Below are 25989 nucleotides of genomic sequence, written 5' to 3' on the forward strand. Positions count from 1 at the left end.
ATGGGAAAAGAAAGATGGGAATCCATTGGTGTTTCATTAGACCTTTTCTTCTCCCATCATCATTCCCTTCTCCATCAGTAACTTCACCTTTTCACCACCATCATCCATGTCAGGAGTGGATCTGGCCAAACACCATCTATTCTGCCCTCACACAGGGGTGGCTATCCTCTGGGTCCTCCAGCACCTCTTCTTGACAGCCCTATTCTGCTAAAAAAAATTTAAAAAAAGGATTTGATTTTGTTGTTGTTTGGTTAGATACTTTCCCTTTGCTTCCAGTGGATGTTGATGATGGATCACAACTCTCAGGTGAAATTCTCTGAAGAGAACTTTATATTTGAAGTTAGGGTTTCCACCAAAATAAAACTATATTGTGTAACCTGATTTAGGTCTGACCTCTTCTGGGGGTAAAAGGTTGGTAGATTGTTTTAGTCCTATTTCACTCTTGAAAAACCTCACTGGCTTGTTCATGAAGATCTTATTTTGTACTTCATCAACATGAAGTACAACAGCTCTTTCCAACTGTTCTCTTTTTATTTTGTGTCTTTGTTATTGGGCCCTTCCTGGCAATGTTTAGGGTTATTTTTGACTTTACATTCTAGAGTTACCTCTGCTGGTGCTTGGGGGACAATATGTGATGCTGGGGATCAAACCTGGGTCAGCTGCATGCAAAGAAATGTGCTATCACTTCCTGTCTTCTGTTGTTCTTTTTTTTTTTTTCTCCCTGCCTCAGAGTCTGAAACCTCCATCTTGGAGGGTAGACAATCTTGGTTTCTTTTTTTAATTTAATTTAATATTTTTTATTTATTTATTTTTTTTTGGGTCACACCCGGCAAGGCTCAGGGATTACTCCTGGCTCTATGCTCAGAAATCACTCCTGGCAGGCTCAGGGGACCATATGGGATACTGGGATTCAAACAATCAATCTTCTGCATGCAAGGCAAACACCTTACCTCCATGCTAACTCTCTGGCTCCCAATCTTGGTTTCTTCATCAGTGTTGCATTAATTATTAATTATAAAGTCCTAGTAGTGCATGGATGGATGGTGGCCCAGTGCCTGCAGTGCCTATGGCCTGGCAAGTCTGTAGGTATCAGGGTAATGGCAAGAAAATGATCCACAGCAGTCAGATGAAGTTTCAGGAGAAATCCAGCTTTTATAACAAGGCCCTAATCACCAAGTGCATATTCCTCACATGGCCTTTAAACTAAGCAGCCTTTCTGCATCCTCTGCCTCCATTCTGTGTCTCCTTTCTACCTGCTGTGTCTCCCTTGCTGAGTCTGTCTCACACCCCTCCCCTTAGGCCACTCTTAATTACCAATCAGCTGTGGGAGAGTCTCACTATCCAGGTAAGATAGGTAGAAAGTTGGGGGAGGGATAACATTGATGTCCCTGTTTGGGCGCTAATATGTTGTATTAATGATTAATTATAAAGACCTAGTAGTAGATGGATGGATGGTGAGGACTTTCTCGGTCTGGCCCGGTGCCTGCAGCCCCTATAGCCCATAGGTCTGTAGGTATCAGGTTGACATCAAAGAAATGATTCACAGGCAATCAATTGAAGTTTCAGGAGACATCAGCTTTATTACAAGGCCCTAACCATCATGTGCATATTCCTCACATGGCCTTTAAACTAAGCAGCCTTTCTCCTGCTTCTGCATCCAACCTGTCTCTGATCTCTCCCTCTGCTGTGTCTGCCAATTGCTAAGTCTGCCCCTCATCCTCCCCTTAGGCCACTCTTAATTACCAATCACAGACCCCTCCCAGATGTGGGAGGGTCTCACTATACAGGTAAGATAGGCTGAAGTTGGGGGAGGGGTAACATTAGAAGCTAGAGAGAGGCCCGGCATTTGAGAGCCATGCTGGAGTGCGAGTCCAGTGTGCAAACCCAGGGGGCAGGAGAGGTGAGTGGGGCACACCTGCAGGTACAGTGGGCTTAGGCAAGGCAGGTAGGGAGATGATACCCCACTGAACAGATGCTCTGGAGACACCTGGTGTTGGGAGAACCTGGGCCCATCCAGCTCCAGGACACAGCAGAGCACATACAAGGACTTTGTTCCCTCCATGGCTCTTGAGAACATGCAGCTAACTCACATCCAAGTGCTTTGGGGTACCTTCTCCCTGGCTCAGCACACAGACCCCCAGCAGTTCCCATGCAGCTGTGTAGCATAAAGTACTGACACTGTACTTGGCCTCAGGAGAAGTGATAAGGCTCATACCACTGCAAGAATTTGTAGTCAACTGAACTGGTCAGCCCAGATGGAGACAGCAATTGGCTTTCTGCAGAGCCCATTCCAAAAGGCTACCTGTGATGTGGGGTGTCTTTGCTGGGCTGGCAGGTGTGAGAGAAGATGGCTAAATGCAAAAGAATAAGGATAGTTTACAGCTGGTAGCTGCTGCTAGAGAGTGACCCTATCTAAGAGCCTCAGTGCTGGGGTGGGAGCCATAGGATAACGGATACAGAATTTGCTTTGCACACGTCTGACTCAGGTTAGATCCTAACACCCCATATGATCCTGCTGGGAGTGACCCTGAGTGCAGAGCTCAGCCACACAGAGTGTGGCCCCAAACCAAAGAAACAACAAAATACTGAACAGAGCCTTCCGTGCTAATTTCCTCTGTACACTCTAGCTCTGCTCTCAGCTGGTTAGAGGGAAGAGGCTAAGGCAGTGGCTCCGGAGTACTGCTGGAGGTTCAGGCCCGAATAGTTGCTGCTTTGAGTGAAAACAGCAAGAAAATGGGGTGCTAAAACAGCCGAGAGGGCTCAGTGGCACCCCTAAAAATTCGTAAGTGGGGTCTCAGTGAGGATGGCACTCAAAACTCTTGTAGGCAGCTCATAGCAGTGTACCTGCCTCAATGTGTAGGTTGCACTGTGACCACTGGGAAGCTTGTTGGAAAGATTGCTGGGTTCATCTGCCTGCTTCTAACAAGCTTCCAGGATGCAAATAATAATAAAAATTATTAAAAATAATAAAAATCAGGTCCCCAGTTTCCTTCTGAAGAGCTGCTTTTCTTACCCCACCATCAGGGCCAGTTTCAGTGAATCTTGTCTAGCCCAGAGTCCACAGCAGTCTCTGGAGCACAGGCTGTGCATTGCAGGAGGCCCAGATACTGGCACAACATGATCCTTGAACACCAGCAGCAATAACCTCAAAGCACCAAGCAGGTAAGCAACTCCTGTACTATGGGAATGACCCCAAAGCCAAAGGGGAAATATGTAGTACATTCATCCTTCAATTTGTTACATTAAAAATATGTAGGCTGGAGAGATAGCATGGAGGTAGAGCGTTTGCCTTGCATGCAGAAGGATGGCAGTTCGAATCCCGGCATCCCATATGGTCCCCTGAGCCTGCCAGAAGTGATTTCTGAGCATAGAGCCAGGAGTAACCCCTGAGCGCTGCCGGGTGTGACCCAAAAACCAAGACACTTGCCTGGCACTCAGCTGACCCAGGTTCAATCTTTGGGATGAAGCACAAAGAATTTTTGAATCCTTCATCTGTTTTAGTTCTATTGCTCCTTGCTATCATTAAAGGAGAAGATGGGGAGTTAACTAGACTTAAATTTTATTATGCATGGAATAAGAGGTATTACCAGGCATTGGCAAATGCTTCAATTCCTTGGACCCATGGTCTGAGATTTTAGACTTGAGAGAACGTGAGTCTCAGGTTGATCTTAAATTTCCTACCATGACATTGAGGTCACAATACATTTGATTTATTAAAGCAAATCTCTTAATTTTATGCTTCTGGAGCCTAAAATCCAAACTGGTAGCTTGGTTTTGCTAGCAAATAGTATATACTTCAGGATTGCCTCGTTTTTTTGCCCTTCGTTTAACATGAACTCTTTAAAGTTCGCCTTTTAATTCCCCATCAGTGTTAGCCCTGTGGGGCTGAAGCAATAAAAACCATCCTTTGGTCAGCAAATAAAACAAACTATTTTCAAGACACATATGGAGTAAATATGGGTGGTGAAGAGGTGCTAGTTTTATGGCCACACTCTGACCATCGCTCTGTGGAGGAATTACTTACAGGTCTCTCCGGCGCCACCTTCTCTTGTGTGTGCAGGCGGCTGGGAAGCGGATGGGCCCCGAGGCTCACCCCAACTCCTCATGTTCTCATTACTGCAAATCAAGGTGTTGGCCCCAAGCTCTGAAGCAGCTGAAAACTATCCCATTATGTAGCACTCAATCAAGGTCATTTTTTGTTTGTTTGTTTAAGTCCTTGACTTTGCACATGGAAGCGTTTTGAGGACTGGTTCTGTGGGCTCCATGAAAATGGTCTTGGTCCCTCCCACCCCTTACCAGCAACCATGCAACTCACTTTGATGTCAGTAGGAAGCGGCTGTTCTGGAGAAGGGTGGCTCCTAATCCCACTGTCTGCCTTTCTCCCCGGCTCTGCCAACCAGGGCAGAGTTCACAGAGAACGTCTGCAGAGCCGATAGTGCTTGTGCTTGATCCTGCTTTCGGTCTCCCCCAAAAATTTGGGATCACCTCCTCTCTTCTGCAGAAGCTATATATCCTGATGATGCCAGAAGCAGGCAGCATGGCATAACTGTCAGTGATGAGAATGATGGCAAACTCCATCCAGCATGGGTGGCAGACCCCTTAAGTGCACAATCTCACTTAAATCTGGCCCTTAGGAGTCCTTTATTTTGAAGATGGAAAAACCAAAGGGACAGAGACAACATGCTATCATTTGGGGTATAGCTATTAAATTGCAGAGACCAAAACAAAGATTGAGAAGCTGAGATCTTCGTTTAAATTGATTATTCTTTAAAGTACCTGTATTCTGCACAGTGAAAACTCTTGTGCATACAGCTCCACGAATAGTCATATGAACAAACACCTATGGAGCCAACACTCATATGAAAGCTGTACTGCCAGATCCTACGAGTCCTATGCACTATGATTAACCCCTGCAATGGTAGCTGCTGGGATCAGATTCATTTTGCTTATTTTTAAACATATTAAAAATTACCAAAGATATATTCTTTTGTACTCAATTTTATTCAGTTGTAAGATTATCTAGCCAGTGTATGTAGCAGCAACATCTGTTTTCACTGATATATAGTACTTCTTTTTATGAATCTACAACTAATTCTATCAGTTGAGGCAGTTTATTGACCAGTTGGGGCTTTTTACAAAGGATGCTATTAGAAGCTTCTGTGTGCCTGCCTGTGGGTAGTAGCTATGTGTACAATTTTGCTGGGCATCTGACTATGTTTGGAAGTGCTGCACATTTTCCACTTCCGTGGGTACTGATAGCCATCCAGCTGGTGATTGGCAAGTGTCTTAGGGGCTCAACTATATCCTTTCAAAGCCTTAAACTGCTGATGTGACTGTATTTGGAGACAGTGTCTCTTTGGCGATCCAAATAGGAGATGTTAAGTGTAGTCACCAGGGCCCTAATCTGACAGGAAAGTGCCCTTTGGTGTGCTTAATTTATTTATTTATTTTTTGAGGCATGGGGGGAATGGGGATTCCTGGTGGTGCTCAGGGAACCAGGGACCATATAGTGCAGGGCCCTGAACCAGGCTTCCTACATTCATAGTCTGTGCTCAGCCACTGAACTCTCAGTCCAGGGTTGGCAGGCTTTGAAGAAACACACCAGAGCTTACTGGCTCTCTGGATGTGCGAGGCTGGAGTAAGAAGGAAGCAATAAGGTGCTCACCAGATCCCAAACCCTTAGCTGCCGGATCTCATGTCCTAACCCACCAGTTGGGGAAAATAGATGCCCATGGTATTCTGGGACAGTATACCAGCATCTCAACCATGCAGAGCCCATGGTTCTGTCTCCCTGGATCCTGGATTCTGCCAAAACTCAGGAGCCTCCTGGTGCCTCCCATCCCTGGGCCACTTCCAATTGGCCAGTCCTTGGAGGTAGAGAGCACTTTCACAGTGGCCTATGAAAAGTCGCTGCAAATGGAAACGTAATTGGTGGTTTTCAAGAGAAGGAACTACTTACAAATAAATTATAAAACCAAAAACTAGCTTACTGGTTCTGGCCTTTTTCTATGAAGGTATTTCTAGGTGTCCAGTGGCTATGCAGATGCACAGCTTGCTGGTCTCTGAATCATGGCCTGACTTCACTGTTTCCTCCTTTAAGGATGTTTCCATTTGGAAATACTTCCAGATCTTTGGAAAGCCAAAAAATGAAAAATTTCAAAAGTGAGTCACTTTTGATTGGCCATTGATTACAATGGCCAAGACCAACTTTCAAAAAAGAGGTTCAAGAAATGCTCAGTGACACTTGAGTTTAATAAAACAAAGGGGTAGGGGCAATGGATTAAAAAAGCAAAAACAAAACACAAAAATCTTCCTCAAAGTCACTTTAGTTGAATTGTGGGTGAAGACTTCTAAAACCCTTGGATCTGGGGGAGGGCAGGCTGAGGGATTATGTTAGCATGAAACCCTATCATTAACTGTATTGTAAACCATGGTGCCTAAATTAAAGCTTCAAAAACAAACCAAACCCTCCAGATCATGAAGCCTGGTGCCAAGGCCCTTGCAATTTTCTTATTGGTGATGTGGCTGAATGGCAGGGGGTGGGGGATGAAAGGGGGTTAGAAATCACTCAGAGCCTCAGTTTCTTTAGTTGTCTAAAGGGAATAAGCAGGTGTTTATGAGTGTTTCAGAATCACCAGCTTTGTCCTGGGAACTGCCTTAGCACTGGGCCTTATTTACACTGACTGAGCCCAGGAGACTAGCTGGTGGGCGGTCTGGCTCCTCTGGGTTCATGGCACCTTCCAGGGAATGTTGCCCTCTCTATCCTTGGAACACTGACCCCCTTCCCTGGAGGTACTGACTGCCAGCACGTTGCAAACTGGAAGTGCCTCCCAATCAGACCCCGTGTATTGGAAATGGAGTAGCAAGTGCCTGCACCTCTGACAGTCCCAACTGCTCAGGTGAGTCAGCCTCGAGAACTCCTACACAGCCACCAAGCACTAGCACATGTTCCATGAACCCCGTCTTGGGTGCTCCTCTTTAGGATGGCAGAGGGAGGTGGACAAAGCTTTGCCACTTTCCATCTAATCCAGTGTGTGAGGCCTAGTCACCTGCTTGCTGTCAGGGGTCTCATCCCATAGAGCTGCCAGCAACTTGTACCTGGGATGGAGCTTAAGTAAAGGGAGGCTTAAGGAGGGTTCTCAGACAGTGGCCATCACTCCTCAGATGGGAGTGACTCAGGACCCTAGGGTTGCCGAAGTGCCTATTGCTTATTCGCTTCCTGTTTCTCCTCCTTTGCTACTGGCACAATTCTTGTAGTTGGATCCTGCCTGGATAGTTGGTAAAATATATGCAATCTGGAATGCAGTTTTTAGACCATGAGTCAAAACTTTTCTGGCTTCTTTTATAAATAATTTTTAACACAAATATTTACTAGCTTCAGCACTGAGCAATTAAGAACAATTTAGAAATGGGTGAAGAAGGCTGACAGATTGAAAATAAACAGTTAACATCCTGGCAGGAGTGGGGGGAAAAATGGCAGAGCAGCCTTGAAATTATTTTCAGGAATTCAGTTGCTATTCCTGCACCAAAAGATCTGGCAGATCCAAAATAGTAGCAATGAACTCCCTATGAAAAGAGCCATGTCCACATCTGGAAAGGATGACAGGAGCCAAAGAAGGGAAGAAATAGATATATTTATTCTATTTCATCAAATTTAAAATGAAACTTTGGTGGATTATGGCAAGACTCAGTTGCTGAGACACTGTGGCCCATATGAGCCCCCAATCAGAAGGCACCACTACTTTGCCTTGGTCTGAGGACTGCCATTCTGCTGCTCTAACTCCATTTCATGCTGCTCACAGTAGCTGGCCTATTCCATCCAGCTCAATTCTTCACTTCCTCTGCTTTCCATGAAACTCCAGTTCCATCAGCCAGATGATATCATGCAGAATGGAGTCCTGAATGTTCTTTTTCTGGAGTAAGTTTCAAGATATGGAGCATAATTAGAAGTTTCTCTTTGAGGGCCCGAAGAGATAGCACAGCGGCGTTTGCCTTGCAAGCAGCCGATCAGGACCAAAGGTGGTTGGTTCGAATCCCGGTGTCCCATATGGTCCCCCATGCCTGCCAGGACCTATTTCTGAGCAGACAGTCAGGAGTAACCCCTGAGCACCGCCGGGTGTGACCCAAAAACCAAAAAAAAAAAAAAAAAAAAAAAAAGGAAAAAGAAGTTTCTCTTTGAGGCTAAGTCTGTGTGAGAATCAAATCCAGTGGCCGCGTCAAAGTCCATGCCGTGGGCATCTCGTTAGAGGAAGCAGTCGCTCCCTTCCCTGCTCTACTGTGCTGGAGGAAGGTCTTTCCCCTTCTTACTCATTGTATTTAGATAGTTTTAACCTGGGGATAATGTTCATAGACTGAAGTTCCTGAAAGAGCAACTTGCAGGCATAGGGAATGCGCAGGGAAGATACATGGCAGGACGACTTGCAGAAGTGGCACCTGAAACCAAAATAAGCATGAGTGAGTGGGACCAACTGGAATTCAGAAACAAGGGCTTGGGGGCAGGAAGCTGGAGTATTTCCACAAGCTCAATCACAAAGAAAAAAATACAAAGAAAAAGAAGCATCCCATGTAGTGAGAAGAAAAACCAGCATTATTCCCTTGATTTTAAAAGCAGGCACTTTGGGGCTAGAGAGACAGCTCAAAAGGGTACATGGATGCTTTGCATGAGAAAGACTTGGTTGAAATCCTTGGTATCTCCCAGTCCCCTGAGCACTGCGAGAACTGAGTCCTGTGTGCAGAGCCAGAAGCTGTTCCTAAATCATGTCAGGTGTGACCCCCAAATACTCATAACCCCACATAAATAAAAGCAACAATTTGAACCAGTTACTAATATACTTCCAAAATTTTCTCCTTGAAATGCAAAACATTTCTACACTTGTTGGAATGAATTCCCAGAAATTTAAACTGTTCGAAAGTTACTCAGATTCATAGGTTTTCATTGTTAAATACATTCTAATTTGTGGGGAGGGACTGGAGAACACCTGGCTCAGAAAGGGCTCCTGGCAGTGATTGGTGCTTAGAAGTTGCACCTACCAGTGCTTGGGGTACAATACAGTATCTGAGATTGCACCTGGGGCTGCCTTATTAAAAGAATGTGTCCCGGGGCCGGGCTGTGGCGCTGGAGGTAAGGTGCCTGCCTTGCCTGCGCTAACCTAGGACGGACCGCGGTTCGATCCCCCGGTGTCCCATATGGTCCCCCAAGCCAGGAGCAACTTCTGAGCGCATAGCCAGGAGTAACCCCTGAGCGTCACAGGGTGTGGCCCAAAAACCAAAAAAAAAAAAAAAAAGAATGTGTCCCAGTTTTTTTATTTTTCCTTTTTTGTCTTTTGGGCCACACCTGGTAACACTCTGGGGTTACTCCTGGCTATGAGCTCAGAAATCACTCCTGGCTTGGGGACCACATGGGACACTGGGGATAGAACCCAGGTCTGTCCTGGGTAAGCACATGCAAGGCAAACGCCCTACTGCTGTGCTATCACTCTGGCCAGTGCTCCAGTTCTTTAGGTCATCTCTTTGGCCCACTGAATGCAACATAAATCAATTTATCTAACATCTCTATCTGTAGCTAATATATGCTAGCATCTATTCTAGAAAAGATCAACAATTGTTATTTGCTTTCTGTCATTGAGAAACTTGGCGTGAGATGAGAAAGATGTGACATTCATACAGGAAGATAGTGTCCAATCAACTGCTAATTATTTTTGCACTTCCCGCTTGATCACTTTCATCAGCTCTGGAAACTTCTAGGTTTTTACCATGTGCTGTCTAGGACAAAACTAAGGGACCCATGTGTACACATGGATTTCTACTTAATCCTCACACAGCCCATGGCCCAAACTAATTTTCCTGCTGTTCCAATTAGGGCTTTGTTTTCTCTTCCTCCAAGAAAAGTTGGCAGGCCAAGTGTAAGTCTTCAACAAGGGCCGCAACTGAAGAAGGACCACAAGGAAGTGGATACCTTCTTATTTTGGACCAAAATATGATCTCATTTCGCACCTCAAGGGGCTGGGCAGTGGGAACATAAGTTATTCATGTCTACACTTTGAAACTTTATTAAGTATCAAAATAGGTTGTCCCTGTTAACAGAAGGGAATGGGAGAGCAAAACAAAGGAGTGCTGAGACTTAGAAGACTGCAAGCTAACAAGGGTCTGAAGGAAAGTGTCCCATGGAACTATGAAGGCTCTTCTCAAGCTAATATGAGTGAAACAGTTAACTGTGTGTATCACTGGTTCAGTGATCATGAGAGTGGAAAAAGGTTTGATCTATGGTCAACACTATTTACAGTAAGACAAAGCAGGAGACTGCTTCAATGCCCAACAGAAAACTGGCTTGGGGATTACAAGATATGTGCATAGAATACAACACTGTCATCAAACATGACCATGTGGACTCCACAGCTCTAGAATACAAAGGTGTCTGAGACATATAGTTGAACGGAAAACATAATATCCTAAGAAAAATTTTCAGATGGGCTTCAAAAAGAATAAAAGACTCTCAAATCATCTACAACAAGATGTTTGTTTGTTTGTTTGTTTTTGGGTCACACTCGGCAGTTGCTCAGGGGTTACTCCTGGCTCTATGCTCAGAAATCGCTCCTGGCAAGCTCCGAGAACTAGACTAACGAGTGTCTGGTCTCATCAAAAAGAAAGACAAATGTGACCAAGCCTTTTGCTTAAAAAAATCACCAGGACTCTTTAATGCAGTATTATTTAATAATTATGTGATTGTACTTGTTTTCAGGTTTTCTGGGCAACACCCAGTGGTGCTCAGGGAGCTACTCATAGTTCTGGTTACTCTTGCTTGTGCTCAGGAAACCTGGTGGTGCAGGGGATCAAACCAGGGTTGGCCACATGTAAAGCAAGAACTTTAATCCCTGCAGCTCTCCTTATTCTTGAAATTTATGCTTTTAATATGCGTGGGCTAATCTAACTTATGTATGCTATAAGAAACTAGAGAAATGGATTTAAAGGACTTCTTGTTGATTTTCCTCTCTAGAATCATCCTATACTTTTTTTGAAAAATTATCTCTTTGGGTCACATTAGGCAGTGCTCAGGGCTTACTCCTGGCTCTGCACTCAGAAATTGCTCCTCGTAGGCTCAGGGGACCTTATGGGATGCCAGGGATTGAACCCAGGTCTGTCCTGGGTTGGCCGTGTGCAAGGCAAATGCCCTACCATTGTTCTATAACTCCAGTCCTACCCTATAATTTAAATTCAAGCTTATCAACCTATATTTTTCATGTATATATTCATAATTGACAAAGTCCCCCTATATTTTGCTATTATATTTCTTCGTCATTAAAGGTATTCCAGAATATATACACATACATGTATTTACAATATACATAATACGTGTGCACAAAATATGTTTATATTTTTAATGTGTTTTTAGACACAAATTGCCTACCCCTGTCTGAACAATTCCTAAAGGTAGAATCTTTACCCAGATAACAATAAACAAACTATTATTTCAGGGGTAAAGGCAGCAAAAAAAGGAGGCCATGAGAAATTACTGTCCAGTAGAATATCTTCCATGAACTAATTATCTTCAAAGAGATTTTCTTTTCTCTTCAGTTTCCCTTCTGGACCTCTCTTTTGTGACTTATGCCCTCTGTGTCTTCTGCAGAACAACAGTCTTGCTGTAAACATCCCCATAGCAATGCCTTACTAATGTGCAAATCACTGACAAAAGGCCAGTTTCAAGGTTCTGAACAGCTCTAATTACTCAGTCGCCATTGTACTGTTCATTAAAGAGCGACTTCCTCCAACCAATAGCCCTCTCCCTCCCACACAGCTCAGTGCACAGAAGATCAGGTAAGGAAGACAGAAAGGACAGCATCATTATGCTACTCTGTCCACCAGCCGCCCACCAGGAGGCAGCGAGGTGACTAGGCCGGATTAGGATTTTTCCCCGTTGGCAACAGGAGTATAAATAGGTCACTCAAAAACAGACGTACAGTCTATCTAAAGCCTTTGAATTACAGTCAAGACCCTTATACTGTGTCACCTGATTGAGGCCTTTCAAAGGATTTCAGATACAATACTTAGTGAACACAAAATAAGGCTCCACCATCATGATCTCCAAATGAGACAGAAGTAAAGCACGAAGATACAAACCGAACTGTTGCTGAGACTAGTTACTGTGTACAGGAAACCCCTGAGTGTAAGGCAGAGAGGGAGGTGGAGGACCAGGTTACCCTCCCCACTTCTCTCTCTTCAGGAGACAGGGGTAGAGTAAGGAATGCCAGTGGGATGGTGAAGGAAAGTAAACCCTTTCTGAAGTTTCATGATTTCTAGTTTAATAAAAACTCTATTGCAGGGCGGTGGCGCTAGAGGTAAGATGCCTGCCTTGCCTGCGCTAGCCTAGGACGAACTGCGGTTGGATCCCCTGGTGTCCCATATGGTCCCCCAATCCAGGAGTGACTTCTGAGCGCATAGCCAGGAATAACCCCTGAGCGTCACCAGGTGTGGCCCAAAAACCAAAAAAAAAAACCAAACCAAAACAAAAAACCCCAACTCTATTGCCCCATCTTTGCAATGTAAATTACTTAAAAATCCTTGTGCTAGATTTGAAGACTTAAGCCTAACTGAACTAAGTTCAAGGGGTTTTCCTATGACCCTAGACTGTTTCAGTATACATTATATATATGTATATATGCATGCATATGTCACACTAAATATACTTTTATAAATATATTTGGAATTTATTCCAAATGAATTGAAATCAGGTCTCATGTCACAGATATAAGTAAAAGCCAGGTTTAAGAATAATGTCGGGGCCGGGCGGTGGCGCTAAAGGTAAGGTGCCTGCCTTGCCTGCGCTAGCCTTGGACGGACCACGGTTCGATCCCCCGGTGTCCCATATGGTCCCCCAAGCCAGGAGCAACTTCTGAGCACATAGCCAGGAGTAACCCCTGAGTGTTACTGGGTGTGGCCCAAAAACCAAAAAAAAAAAAAAAAAAAAAAAAAGAATAATGTCATGCCAGTCCTGAAGAATCATGAGAGGAATGAACTAAAAATGGTCACCTTTTGTGTTAATTTTTTTAAATTTTTGAAACCAATGTGAATTACAAGTCTTTCACAGTTGTATTTAAGGTACATAGTGACAGTGAATTAGGGCAATAACCACCACCAGTATTGACCTCTTTTCGCTACTGTGCCTAGGATGCGTCCCATACTTCCACTCTTAGCCCCCTGGACTGCTAGTGTAACAGGTCTGTTTTGTGAATAGCTTGTTGTGGTTTGGGTCTCTTGATTCTGTTGTCATTCTTCACAGATCATATCTACTCTATTATAAGAAAATCATCAAATTATTGGCTGATTTTGTCTTTTAAGCAGTAGGATACACACTGTTTGAGGAAGACCAATCATTTGAGTCTATATTTGTTTTATTTGCCCAATACACTAGCTGCATAGGTTGCCAGAAATTAGAACTGGGTGTCGAGGGGCTCTGGGTAGAAAGGTGGACCATCAACTCTATAGCCTGGCAATCAGTTCCTTTAGATCTCCCTGTCCCCTTGGGATGGTCTCTCCCTGGGAATGAGGAAGAGAAAATGGGAGATGTACAAAGTTTCTAGATATAAAATGATGTAGTTCTAATATCCACATGGTCAGGCAGCTAGAAGTTTTACAGGAGAACAGTGTTATAAAAGATACTTGGTATATGTTGGAGATATAGCACAGTGAGTAGGCACTGGCCTTGCATGTAGCTGATCATGGTTTGATCCCCAGAACTACATAGGATGCCTCTAGCCCTGCTGAGAGTGATACCTGTGTACAGAGCACTGAGCAGCGCCAAGTGTGGCCCCAAATCCAATACTTCCTTCCACCTTCCCCATCTCCTCCAATACTTGGGATGATATTAAAAAGAAGGTGAGTCTGTACTCTGCAGGAATGTAAAGGGTAGCAGCATGGAAAGCAGAAGCTAGCACAGAGATAGAGATCCCCCAATCTGAGGACGTGGCAATGGAAGAACATGTGGGTAGGGCCACGGTCAAGTCTCGAACTGTGATTTAAGAGGCAGAGGGTGGAATGAGAGACATATGGTATCCACTTACCAACCAGAATATCCCAGAAGTCCACACTGCCCACAGACATCAACCTCAAAGGCATCACTTGAAATCATTAGTCTCTCCAGTAAAAGCATACTGGCTCCATAACCGATTAAACAGTCACGTTCCATTTCTCCAAGACGCAAACCACCATCTCGAGACCGACCTTCAGTGGGCTGCCTTTAAAACACATCAGACAAAGGTGTTACTATTATATGAAACAAAACGAAGAAGCAGCTGACCAAGAGCAGAAGCTCCAAGCAGGGTTGTTTTAAGCCACTTCATTGGCAGTGTCTGTGAGCATGCCGGCCACCAGCCTCTTGGCCCCTTTTATAAAAAGTATGGAAAGAAACTCATCCCAATGAGCCTTAAAGGAGAAGTGATGGCAGAAATACGTGTGGCTCCTACTGTTATTATTCAATGAAAATAATTAGTAGCGAGTATTACAAACTGAAGTGAAACAATGCTGAATCGTAAAGGTGCAGGGTGAGTGTCACTGTCATTATTAGGCTCTAGTCTTTTAACAAGGACAAATGTTTGACATATTTTCAGAGATGTTTCTTTAAAAGCAGAACAACTAGGCAGCAAAGATTATGGAAGAAACCAAAGTCCCCATTGTTGATATTGCTGGGTCTCTCAGGGAAGAGTTTTATTATCAAGAAATACCTTTAAAATGGAAAAATGCAGAATTTTCATAAAATTTGGAATAGATGAGGAGGCCTCAGAGACATCTGGTGCTTCCTGTGTTCCACACAAGTCTTTCTGTTGTGTAGAAAACATTGTATTCCGCTGGTGGGCAATGGTTGAGTGAGAAATTATTCCCCCTCTGAATGGGTTTCCTGCAGCGCAGGGGTATGCTGGGACTGAGCATGAAAGGTTAAGAACCCAGAAATTCAGGAAAAATGAGAATATTCTAAAAGAACCCAGACAACCCCTCCTAGATCCTGATGACGAATCATGTTTTAAAAAAAGAAAAGAGGAAATGGAAAGTCTAAGTGAGCTCTCTGACTGTATCCTGGGGAGTTGGACTCTTTGCAGGGACCCAAAGTGGAGTGGGCCATAATCTCTTGCTTGCCTTTTTCTAGTCTTTGAACTTGCTATTGCTGCCTTGCAACTAAGAACATTAATAAGCTTCATGCAAACACAAGCTAAAATTTGACCAGTGAAAGTTGTAAGTTACAATGGGTACAATTTACGCTGTAGACTATTTATGTTGTAGATTATTTATTTGGTTGTAGATTTGTTTGCTTTGGGACCACACCCATCTGTGCTCAGGGCTTACTCCTGGTTTTGCAGTCAGGCAGGGATAACTCCCAGCAGGGCACAAGAGACCACCTGGAGTATCAGGAACAGAACGTGGGTTGGCCGCAGGCAAAGAAAATGCCCTACTCACGGTACTTTTGCTCAAGCCCCTGAAGTTGTACACGATTATGTTGAAAGAACACACACTTGTGAAAATGAAAATAGACCTAATGTGTACCTTGGAGTAGAAACCTCATAACTGAGCACAACACTCACATGCTTGCATTGATGGGTGGAACCCCCAGGGCAGAACCTCCCTCATCTCTCACAGTGGTGTCTGGACAAAGTATAGGTGGTGTGACCATACGCAGGCAGAACTCACGATTTTAATAATATAATTGACTAGGTATAAAGGTATTCCAGGCAATTTTCCTATGGAATACAGAGATGTTGCACTGGTGAAGAGTGGTGTTCTTTTTATGACTGAAACCCAACTATAATCACATTTGTAATCATAGTGCTTAAAGATATAAAAAATAATAAAATATGATAAAATAACAAAAAAAAAACCCAATTAACTTTTTATTATGGAACAAAGCCAAAAATAAAGAAAAAATAAATGACTACTTTGTCAGTCATGCTACTATGGCACATTCATGTGTCATGTTGTAAGTGAACTGACTATTCCAGAGACAACATTTGGGGAGAGATACAGCTAACCCAGGAGGGTCTCATTCCTGGGGTGATTACTCTCCAAAAATCTCAACTTCTTTTCCCTCTTCTGCAATCTTATTCACACATGATTTGCTCAGTATCAAATGGCTGAGGGATTAAGTTGTTTCTGCCTCTCCCTTGGTGAAAATTCCAGCCAAGCAAACCTGGACACTGCCAGTGCCAGCTCTCTCTTTGCTCTGTCCTGGAGCATATAAGTAGTGAGGAGGGAACCAGTATATCATGTAGCATTGCTATGGACGGAAACCATTTGTTCCACTAGCTCCTTGTGATGCTGAATATCACCATCTACTTCACAGATGAGAAAAATTAAAACTAAGGGAAGCTAAGTGTCGCATCTAAGGTTCCAGGTGGTGTACAAGGAGGCACTGTGCTCCTGTTCATCTGCATCTGACTCCAAGGCCCTGACCCTCCATGTGAAATTAATTCTTTGGGGGTGGAGCTGTTCTGTAATTATGTCAAGTATTTTACATGGTAGGTATTTTACAACCTCTCTGGCCTCTGCTGCCAGCAACCAGGAGCTTCTCCCTCTGATGCAATACCCCCAAATGCCTCCAGATGTGGTAAATGATCGTAACTGCAGTTCTAGCACATGACTGGTACTCATGAAAGAGAGCAAGACTGCCCTAAACCAGGCCTTTCCACTGGGACAAGTGGAACTTAGCATTTGTGATTTCTCCTTCCCAACAGCTGTACTATTCATCATTACACAGAAACTGCTTGGAATTGAGGCTGCCCTGACAAACAGGGTGCAAATGGACTCAAACCTCCTGGAACTTGTTCAAAGATGTCTCTAGTACAGGAGCCTAACAGGTGAAAACATAATAACAGCAATGACATGGAAGCTGAAAAAAACCCTCACTCATACATGAACTATTCTTGGGAAAAACCCTATTTATGAATTGGTGTGCACAGGAAACTTGCTGGCAAAACCCATGAAGAGTCTGTTTTCATATAATAAAGCGACCTTGAGTAGTTGTTATTTCTTCATGCCAATTTGGCATGTGCTTTCTGTGCTGCCTTATACCCACAATTCTGACATCTCTGGAAAACAAATTTTTGTTAAGTTTGCTTATTGCTATATCTGGGAAATGCACGATAGACATAATGCAACTGCTAATTACGTGAGCAATTCTCTTTATTGTTGTTGTGTTGAAGCCACACATGCAGCGCTTGAGACCACTTGGGGCAGGCCTCAAGGGACCATATGGAGTGCTGGGAATTAAACCCATGTAGGCTGTAATTACCATGTAGGTAATAATAATTGATAATAATAGTTGATAAGATCTATTATATCAATCTATTGAATCAATTAGCCCCACCAGAAAGTCATTTTATAATTATTTTCTCTTACCTGGTGAGAACGGCCCGAGGACCCCGGGCCCGGGCATGCATCTTGTCCAGCACCATGTGTTTCAGCTTCTGATAATATACGGGTCCGAAATAGATGTATGCTTCCAAGGGCTCACTGAAAGAAAGAGCAGAGGCAATCCAAAGTGCTATAGTTCTTTCATGATAAAGGAAGGGAAGGAGGAATAGAGAAAAAAGGGAAGGAAGGAAGAGTATGAGGGAGGGAGGGCGGCAGACAGAAAAGAAATTCTAGAAACAGCCTTTTATAGGACTATCCTAGGGAGTCCTTTTCTGCTTATGATCAGGTTTGTGACAGGGTAGGTAACAATGATTAGGAGTGAATAAAAAGGTTGATCTGAAACACCAAGTACCATGAAAACACGAAAAGATCTATTACTTAAGAAATGACTGAGAAACACTATATAGTATGGCCTTTCCTTTGATCCTATACCCTAGCCAGGTCTCTATTCTTTCTGGCCTGAGCACCAAGATAATCCTCTAAATCTACTCTTGGCTCTCAACAACACATTCTTATACAGCAAGCCAAGGTGATTCCTTCTAAAATGTAAATCTCCACAGGCCTTTCTTCTGCTCAGAATTTCCAATGTTTTTCTGTCCCATGAATGACCAGAAGGCATAACATACCTAGTTCTTGTGTATCGCTAATTCATCTCCTGTTCCCTTTCCCCAACATTCATTTATCATGTGCAACCAATGGCTTCTTCATGTACCTGCTTCAGACCCTTTGAACCACCCTAGTAGCTTTACCGGAAACACTCATAAACTCACTGGGTATTCACATGGCTCTCTTAATCCCTCCACCTCCCACCCAATACTGTCCTTGATTGCCTTTGTGAAGCCATGTTCCTTCCATCCCAACAACATTCAATCTCAACTCATGGTTTTCTTTCTTCAAAGACATATATAAACACATTAACATATATAAACTATATAAACATATTAGAATTTCCATTTAATAGCTTTCAATTACTTTTCCACAGGTTAAGTACAACTTTGTCTCCTTGTCACTTTGATCCTGGCATTAAACTGGTTCCATGGAAAAGTGCTACACAGCTGATATAATCTTTAGAAAAAAAAGTTAGTGAGCTCTTTTAGAAAGAGTGATTATTTAAGAGCTTTGACAGAAGAAACATTTTTTCCTTTAGTCTGGAACAAAAGAAATCATGGGATCCACATGTCTAAATTTTTTTTTGTGTGTGTGTTAACTGTCTCAAAGGAAATAAAGATTCTTCCAAGGGTCATTTAATCCATGATTTAACACAGACCCTGATCAGGAAAGGTAATGCTATATTAACTTTTTTTTTGCGGCGGGGGTGGGGGGGCACACCTGGCAGCACTCAAGGGTTACTCCTGGCTCTATGCTCAGAAGTTGCTCCTGGCAGGCTCAGGGGACCATATGGGACACCGAGATTCGAACCACCGACCTTCTGCATGCAAGGCAAATGCCTTACCTCCATGCTATCACTCGGCCCCTGTATTATCTATTTTTAAGATAAAACTCAGAACTCAAGAGTAGAAGAATTAATAAAGACCTGGTGAGTGATACTGCAGGACCTACTGCTCTCCCTGAGGCACTGCACAGTTTTAACCAAGTAAGTTTGAGCCACTTATGAAGGTTAGAAAAAAGAAGCAATAAGCATGGCAGAAAGGCACTTGAGTGTTTGGTAAACTCCAGCAGAGGCTTGCTCAACTGGCACACAGCACATGCCTTACATGTGAGTATCTGGTTTTTGTACCTGACACCACACGGATCCCTAAGCACCACTGGGGTAATCCCTATAGAGACCAGACAGGTAGACATTAGACTATGCTAAAGGCTTTTGCAGCTATTTAGCCACTTTGGTGGCTTATGCACAGATGCAAAGTAGGTTTTTTTCTCAGGCACTATCTTGTCTCTGTTGCTACACAGTGGTCACATGATCACCATTATCTTAAGTCCTCTGGCTGTAGGACAAGGTGGCCAAATCAAGGTTCTTTCCGGCTCTATGATGATGCTCTATTCCATAATTTGGTTGCTCAGGGAACTGATGAGAGATATCATTCCGTCATCAACTGAATCAAGCCTCATGTAATGGGTCCTCCTAGCTAGGCTCAAGACTGTTATAAGGGGTGAAGATTGGTGGGTGAATGTACCATGCAGCAAGTTTCTAAGGAACTTTAACTAATGAGCCAAGCTAGTGATTCTCAAATACTGGCACTGAGGTAAACGGCAAAGAAATAAAAATATTAACGCAATATATAGACAACTTGAAGCTATGGAGAAGAATTAAGCAGATCCACCTGTCTTTCAGTGAAAGTATGTTCAGCAAGATCCACCAAACTCATTAAGTGATTTTAGTGACTTTCTGGCCAACATCTGTTGGATGGAGAAGCAAAGTCTAAGATGATCATGCCAGTAAGACAACTGTTTTTTGAAATGGAGTCATTCCGGAAATGAACCATTTTTGTAAATAAGATTAATCAATTTTCTAAATTTTTCCCTCGTTCTCACCCTGTTTTATTGCTAACTTAATGGGTATATAACATTATATAACTTTAAAGTATAATGCTTATTTGACATATGTAGTACAAAATGATTATTTTTTTCTATAATGTCCTTTTATGTAACTTCTCAAGTATGGTCTGCTTACTTGAGTCTGGATAAACCATCTTAGAAAGCACTTATTTGAACTATTTGAATGATGTCAGGATAGCCTACTAGTGGTACAAAATTCAAACTCTTATTCTCAGAGAGTTCCATGTTGATTTTCACTGATGTTCATGTTATTGAAATTTCAGAAGATTTAGCAATAACATAGGAACAGTGGTAGCAGACATTTTGACGGGATGGAGGTACTGAAACTGTACAGGGCCAGTGTGATAACACAGTGGTAGTGTGTTTGCCTTGCATGCTACTGACCCAGGATGAACCCGGTTTTGATCCTGGGCATCCCATATAGTCCCCTGAATCTGCCAGAAGTGATTTCTGAGCGCAATCAGGAGGTACTCTGAGTGCCGCAGGGTATGACTCAAAAAAACAAACCAAAACAGGGCTGGAGAGACAGCACTGAGGCAGGGCGGTTGCCTTGCATGTAGGACAGTGGTTTGAATCCCAGCATCCCATATAATCCCCTGAGCCTGCCAGGAGCAATTTCTGAGCGTAGAGCCAGGAGTGACACCTGAGCGCTGCCAGGTGTGACCCAAAAAAACAAAAACAAAAAAGCCAAAACCAAACAAAAAACCCCCACAAACCAAAACAAATAAACCAAAAAAGAAACTGTACCCACCAAAGGCAAATATGTCAAGTCTATTGTTATCACGTCACTTCACCTATAAAAAGAATTTTTTTTATAAAAAAGAGGGCCAGAGAAATAGTACTTGGGTAAGACACTTGCCTTGAAGTGACTAACCCTGGTTTAATCCTAGCAGCACACAAGGTTCCCTGTGCAATGACAGAAGTGATCCCAGAGCACAGAGCCAGGAGTAAGCCTTGAGTACAGCTTAGTTTAGAGTGGCCACAAACAAAACAAACTCAAAAAAGAAGAAAGTAAAACAAGATAACATTCAGGACAATAAACCAAACAAATAGAACCAACGTCAGAAGAAAGGTATAAACATTGTATCTCAAAATTTTGGTGTTTTATTTATTTTGGGGGGGGGGGCCCACCCGGCGGTGATCAGGGTTACTCCCGGCTCTCTGCTCAGAAATTGCTCCTGGCAAACATGGGGAACCATATGGGATGCTGGGATTCAAACCACCATTGGTCCTGGGTGGGCTGCTTGCAAGGCAAAAGCCCTATCGCTATGCTGTCTCTCCAGCCCCTGTATCTCTAAGTTTTAACTGCCACACAACTGATTCGCTCTTTTAAAACTGTGCATAAACCGAGTGTCAAAGCTCTGCCATTCATAACAGTCTCCAGTTGAAAGATTACTCAGTGCTTGTCCAGTGTGACCTATTGTCCCCACTTGTCTCATCTCAGGACACAACCTGCCTCTTCACTTGCAGCCATTCTGACCTCTTCCAGTCCCTGGAACTTAGCTACATCTTTTCCCAACTGTGTTAAACACACTTTTCCTCTAAGAAACACCATTCAAAGAGTCTTCTCTTCTCATCTTTCCTTCCACAGTTGAAATATCTCCCCTCCTGATAAACGTGGATCTTCATATACATATATATGTATATATGTATAATATATATAATATTTAAAATGGAATCACATTGAGATAGTTAAGTCTGCTGATGGCCAAGTTTCAGTCATACAGTGTTCCAACACCCATCTCTTCATCAATGCACATTCCCCACTGCTGATTTCCCCAGTTTCCCTCTTGTGACCCACCCCCCCAAGCCTGCCTCTATTTTTCTTTTTTCTCTTTTTTAGACACTGTGATCTGCAATTCTATTCTGAAAGGGTATCATGCATATAATTTACCTCCTTTCAGCACCCAGTTCCTGTCCAGAGTGATCATTTCCAACTATCATTGTCATAGTGGCCCCTTCTTTGTCCTAACTTTATTCTTCCCTGTCCACTTGCAGCAAATTCCTACCATGGACCAGTACTGGCCTTCATTTCTATTTTTTGGGTATTATTCTCATATTTTTAAAAATATCCCACACATGAGTACGATGGTCATTCTATGTTTGTCCCTCTCCCTTTGACTCATTTCATTCAGCATGATACTCTTCTTGTCTATCCATGAATAGGCAAATTTCATGTTTCTTGATTTCTTCTAATAGCTGTGTAGTATACCATGGTATAGATGTATTTTCGTTTCTTTATCCACTCATCTGTTCTCAGGCATTTGGGTCGTTTCCAGATTCTGGCTATTGTGAAAAGTGCTGCAATGAACATAGGAGTGCAGATGCCTTTTCTGCATTGTATTGTTTTCTGCATTGGGTCATTAGGGTATGTTCTCGGGAACAGTATTGTTGGGTCATATAGAAGCTCAATTTCTAGTCTTTCTGAGAAATGTCCATATTGCTTTCCAAAAAGACTGGACCAGTTGACATTCCTATCATAGTGAATGAAAAAGTCCCATTCTCCCTGCATAAATATGAATCTTCTAACTAAGCCTTTTTATTTATTTGGATGATAAGTAGTTGTATTTGTATTCATTTTTCACTCAACTAAAATATCTGTTGTGTGTCCAGTGCTGGGAACTGGAAACAGTATAGGAAATAGGACAAAATAGCTCCTCCTCACTATTAAGAGTGATAACATTCTCTGGGTAGGGTGTGATAAACAATGGTAGGAGAGAGTACTATTACATCATCTACTTGAGAGAAAAGCCTGCCACAAAGAAGAATGAGGAGAAAATGGGTACTACTGGGTTCTAGTTTTAAATGATCACAGTAGGTTCTACTGGGAAGTGACTTGCTGGTCATTATTTTTCAAGATCTTTTTTTTTTTTGTTTTTTTGGGCCACACCCGTTTGATGCTCAGGGGTTACTCCTGGCTAAGCACTCAGAAATCGCCCCTGGCTTGGGGGGACCATATGGCACACCAGGAGATCGAACCATGGTCCTTCCTTGGCTAGCGCTTGCAAGGCAGACACCTTACCTCTAGAGCCACCTTGCCAGCCCCATTTTTCAAGATCTAAGTAACAAGTCTAAAGGATGAGTTTCAGAGTCAGTTTTGTTTCGAGATAAATATTCTGTGCTCAGTGCACAACAGGAGTTTAGCATATCCTTAGCTTGTACAAAAGTGAGGCCCCGGGCATTCAGAGAACCTGACTGAGATGATTACATTTATCATCAGTTAAGGGAAGCCCTTTATATTAGTACAATCAGACCTTGGCTCAGCTCATAGTTAGGTACAGCCCTTATGTGTGAGGCCCTAGGTTAGAGCTCTGGCACCACAAAACAAACAAAAAACACACTATATACGACTGATATGTTTCTTAGAAGTTATACTGAAATCATACTCTGATAAGGAAAATCTATTCCTTTTTTCAATAGAGGTCTCACCTGCTGTGGTGGTGGTGGGGGAAGAGAGACAGTGCTGGGGACTGAACTTAGGATGACACAGATGCCAGGCATAAGCTGCCTCCCTGACCCTAAGACTCTAGTCATTTAAACTGAGAACTTCCAATGGACCCTGCCCCAACCCGCCAATGGCAACTGGATGCACATCGCCTGGAAGAGCAGAGGCCCCTCTCTTACCAGCAGAGCATGGCATGTCAACTCAGGTGAGCTAACTCCACCCTCCATGCTGCACACTTCTCCTAGTCAATGAACCATAGCACAACATGTAGAAAGCACCACATTACAGCCTAACAATGGGGAAACAATGCAGGCCTCCACAATGCTTAAAGAATAAAGATGGCAGCTCTGATGGCCTAATAAGTACCAAACACCTAGTTAAGCCTCTCAGATAAGGACTTTAGAGAAGAAATATAAAAGAAATATAAATTTAGAGAAGAAATATAAAACTCAAAGAAAGCATGGAACAAACGAGGAAAAAAAAAAAACCCCACTCAAATAAAAATCAATAGGATATGAAAGTAGAAAGTCCAAACTGAAATATAAGGACTGAAAAACTTGGTAGGAGAAATGAAAACCTCACTGAAAAGTCTCTCCATCAGAGTAATAGCTGCTGAGGACAGAATCAGTGAGCTGGAAGATGAGATTCATAACTACTCCATACAACAGAAGAGGTTGAAAAAGAGCCTTAAAATAAATGATCAGGGCCCGGAGAGATAGCACAGCGTTTGCCTTGCAAGCATCTGATCCAGGACCAAAGGCGGTTGGTTCGAATCCCAGTGTCCCATATGGTCCCCCGTGCCTGCCAGGAGCTATTTCTGAGCAGACAGCCAGGAGTAACCCCTGAGCACCGCTGGGTGTGGCCCAAAAACAAAAAACAAACAAACAAAAAAAATCAGACAACAGAAAAAATCCTCAAAAAATGTGAACAGACAAAAATAGAAGTCATTGATAAATTCAACAGAAACAACCTAAGAATCATTAGGATCCCACAGACCCAGGAAGAAAATCTCCATGAGGAATCAACAGTCAAGGACATCATTGCAGAGAAACTCCCAGAGCTAAAGAGTACATGCAATCAAATCCTGCATTCTGAAGAGCACCAGCAAAATAGACATGAAGAAAAGCACCCCAAAATACATCCTAGTCACAATGATGAAGCCCACAGATATGGATAGAATACTGAAAGCAGCATGATCAAAAAGGAAGATTACATTCAAAGCAGCATCCTTAAAACTAACAGCAAATGTCACAAGAAACCCTCAAGGCCTGAAGGCAGTGATGGGATATAGAGATAAAACTCAATGTAATGAATGCTTCACCAATAGTACTTCACCCAGTCAGACTTACATACAGTGTTGAAAGAAGGATACAAGCTTCATGGATATACAATAGCTCAGAAACTTTACAGACACAAAACCAGAGTTAAAAGATGAACTGAAAGGTCACTTTAAGACAAGTCAGACCAAGAGACACACCAAAGTCCTACATAAAGATGACACTAAATCCCATGACAATCATTTCTCTCAATGTCAATGAACTAAATGCACCAGTTAACAGAGTGGCAAAATTAATCAAAAAGCTGAATCCAATGTTCTGCTGCCTATAAGAAACACATCTGAACAGTCAGAACAAACACAGACTCAAAATCAAAGATTGAAGGACAATAATTCAGGCAAACAACTCCATTAAAAAGGTTGGAGTGCCATATTATATCAGATGACACAGATTTAAGACTTAAAAAAGTTATAAGGACCAGAGATGGACATTTCTTAATAATCATCAGATATGTACAACAGAGAGAAATCTTATTCCTAAACATATATGCACACAATGAGGGACCAGGAAAATATTTAATACAACTATTGACAAATTTGAAGGAAGACATCAATAGCAACACAGTAATAGTGGGAAACTTCAACATTTCTCTGTCACCCCTTGATAGGTCAACTAGGTTAAAACCTAACAAGAATATACTGCCTCTGAAGGGAGAAATGGAAGAGTGGCTTAGTAAATATATATAGGACTTTCCATCCTGAGAAAATCGGATATACATCCTTCTCCAATGCTCATGGGTCATTCTTCAGATAGACCAGATACTGGTCCAGAAGACTTATCCCCATAAAATAAAGAGGATAGAAATTACATAAACTACCTTCTCAGATCATTTTGCACTGAAATTAGAAGTGAATTACAAAAGGACAGGGAGGAAAAATTTAACACCTGGAAATTAAACAGCTTACTACTGAACAAACAGTAGGTCAGAAATGAAATCAAAGATGAAACCAAAGATTTTTGGAAACAAATTAGAACAAAGACACAAATTATCAGAATTTGTGAGACACAGCAAAAGCGGCATTAAAAGGAAAATTTATAGCTTTGCAAGCACTCATAAGGAAGGAAGAAAGGGCCTACATAAATAACTTGATGACACAACTTATAAAACTAGAAAATGATCAACAAAAATGATTAACCAAAAATAGGCAAAGAAGTAGTAAAGATTAGAGCAGAAATTTGAATTGGAAATCAAAAAACAAAACAAAACAAACAAAATCCAAAAGATCTATGAAAGTTGATTCTTTAAAAATATAAATAAAATTGATAAACCACTAGCAAAACTCATAGAGAAAGGAAGAG

At 42.5% G+C, this 25989-nt stretch overlaps 1 protein-coding gene across 1 annotated transcript in view; it reads right to left on the reverse strand.

Moving 5' to 3' along the window:
* Positions 1 to 8164: 8164 nt before the first annotated feature.
* POLR3B (RNA polymerase III subunit B) overlaps positions 8165 to 25989 on the reverse strand; it is a 132660-nt gene continuing 114835 nt past the window's right edge. Inside the window, exons 26-28 of the mRNA XM_049783144.1 lie at positions 17377 to 17490; positions 14055 to 14228; positions 8165 to 8433 (exon numbers count right to left, since the gene is read on the reverse strand). Of these exons, the coding sequence (XP_049639101.1) occupies positions 8304 to 8433; positions 14055 to 14228; positions 17377 to 17490 (418 nt within the window). The 3' untranslated portion in view covers positions 8165 to 8303. The remainder of the gene's footprint in view (positions 8434 to 14054; positions 14229 to 17376; positions 17491 to 25989) is intronic.

This window comes from Suncus etruscus, chromosome 11 (assembly GCF_024139225.1).
Source record: "Suncus etruscus isolate mSunEtr1 chromosome 11, mSunEtr1.pri.cur, whole genome shotgun sequence".
Lineage (NCBI taxonomy): Eukaryota > Metazoa > Chordata > Mammalia > Eulipotyphla > Soricidae > Suncus > Suncus etruscus.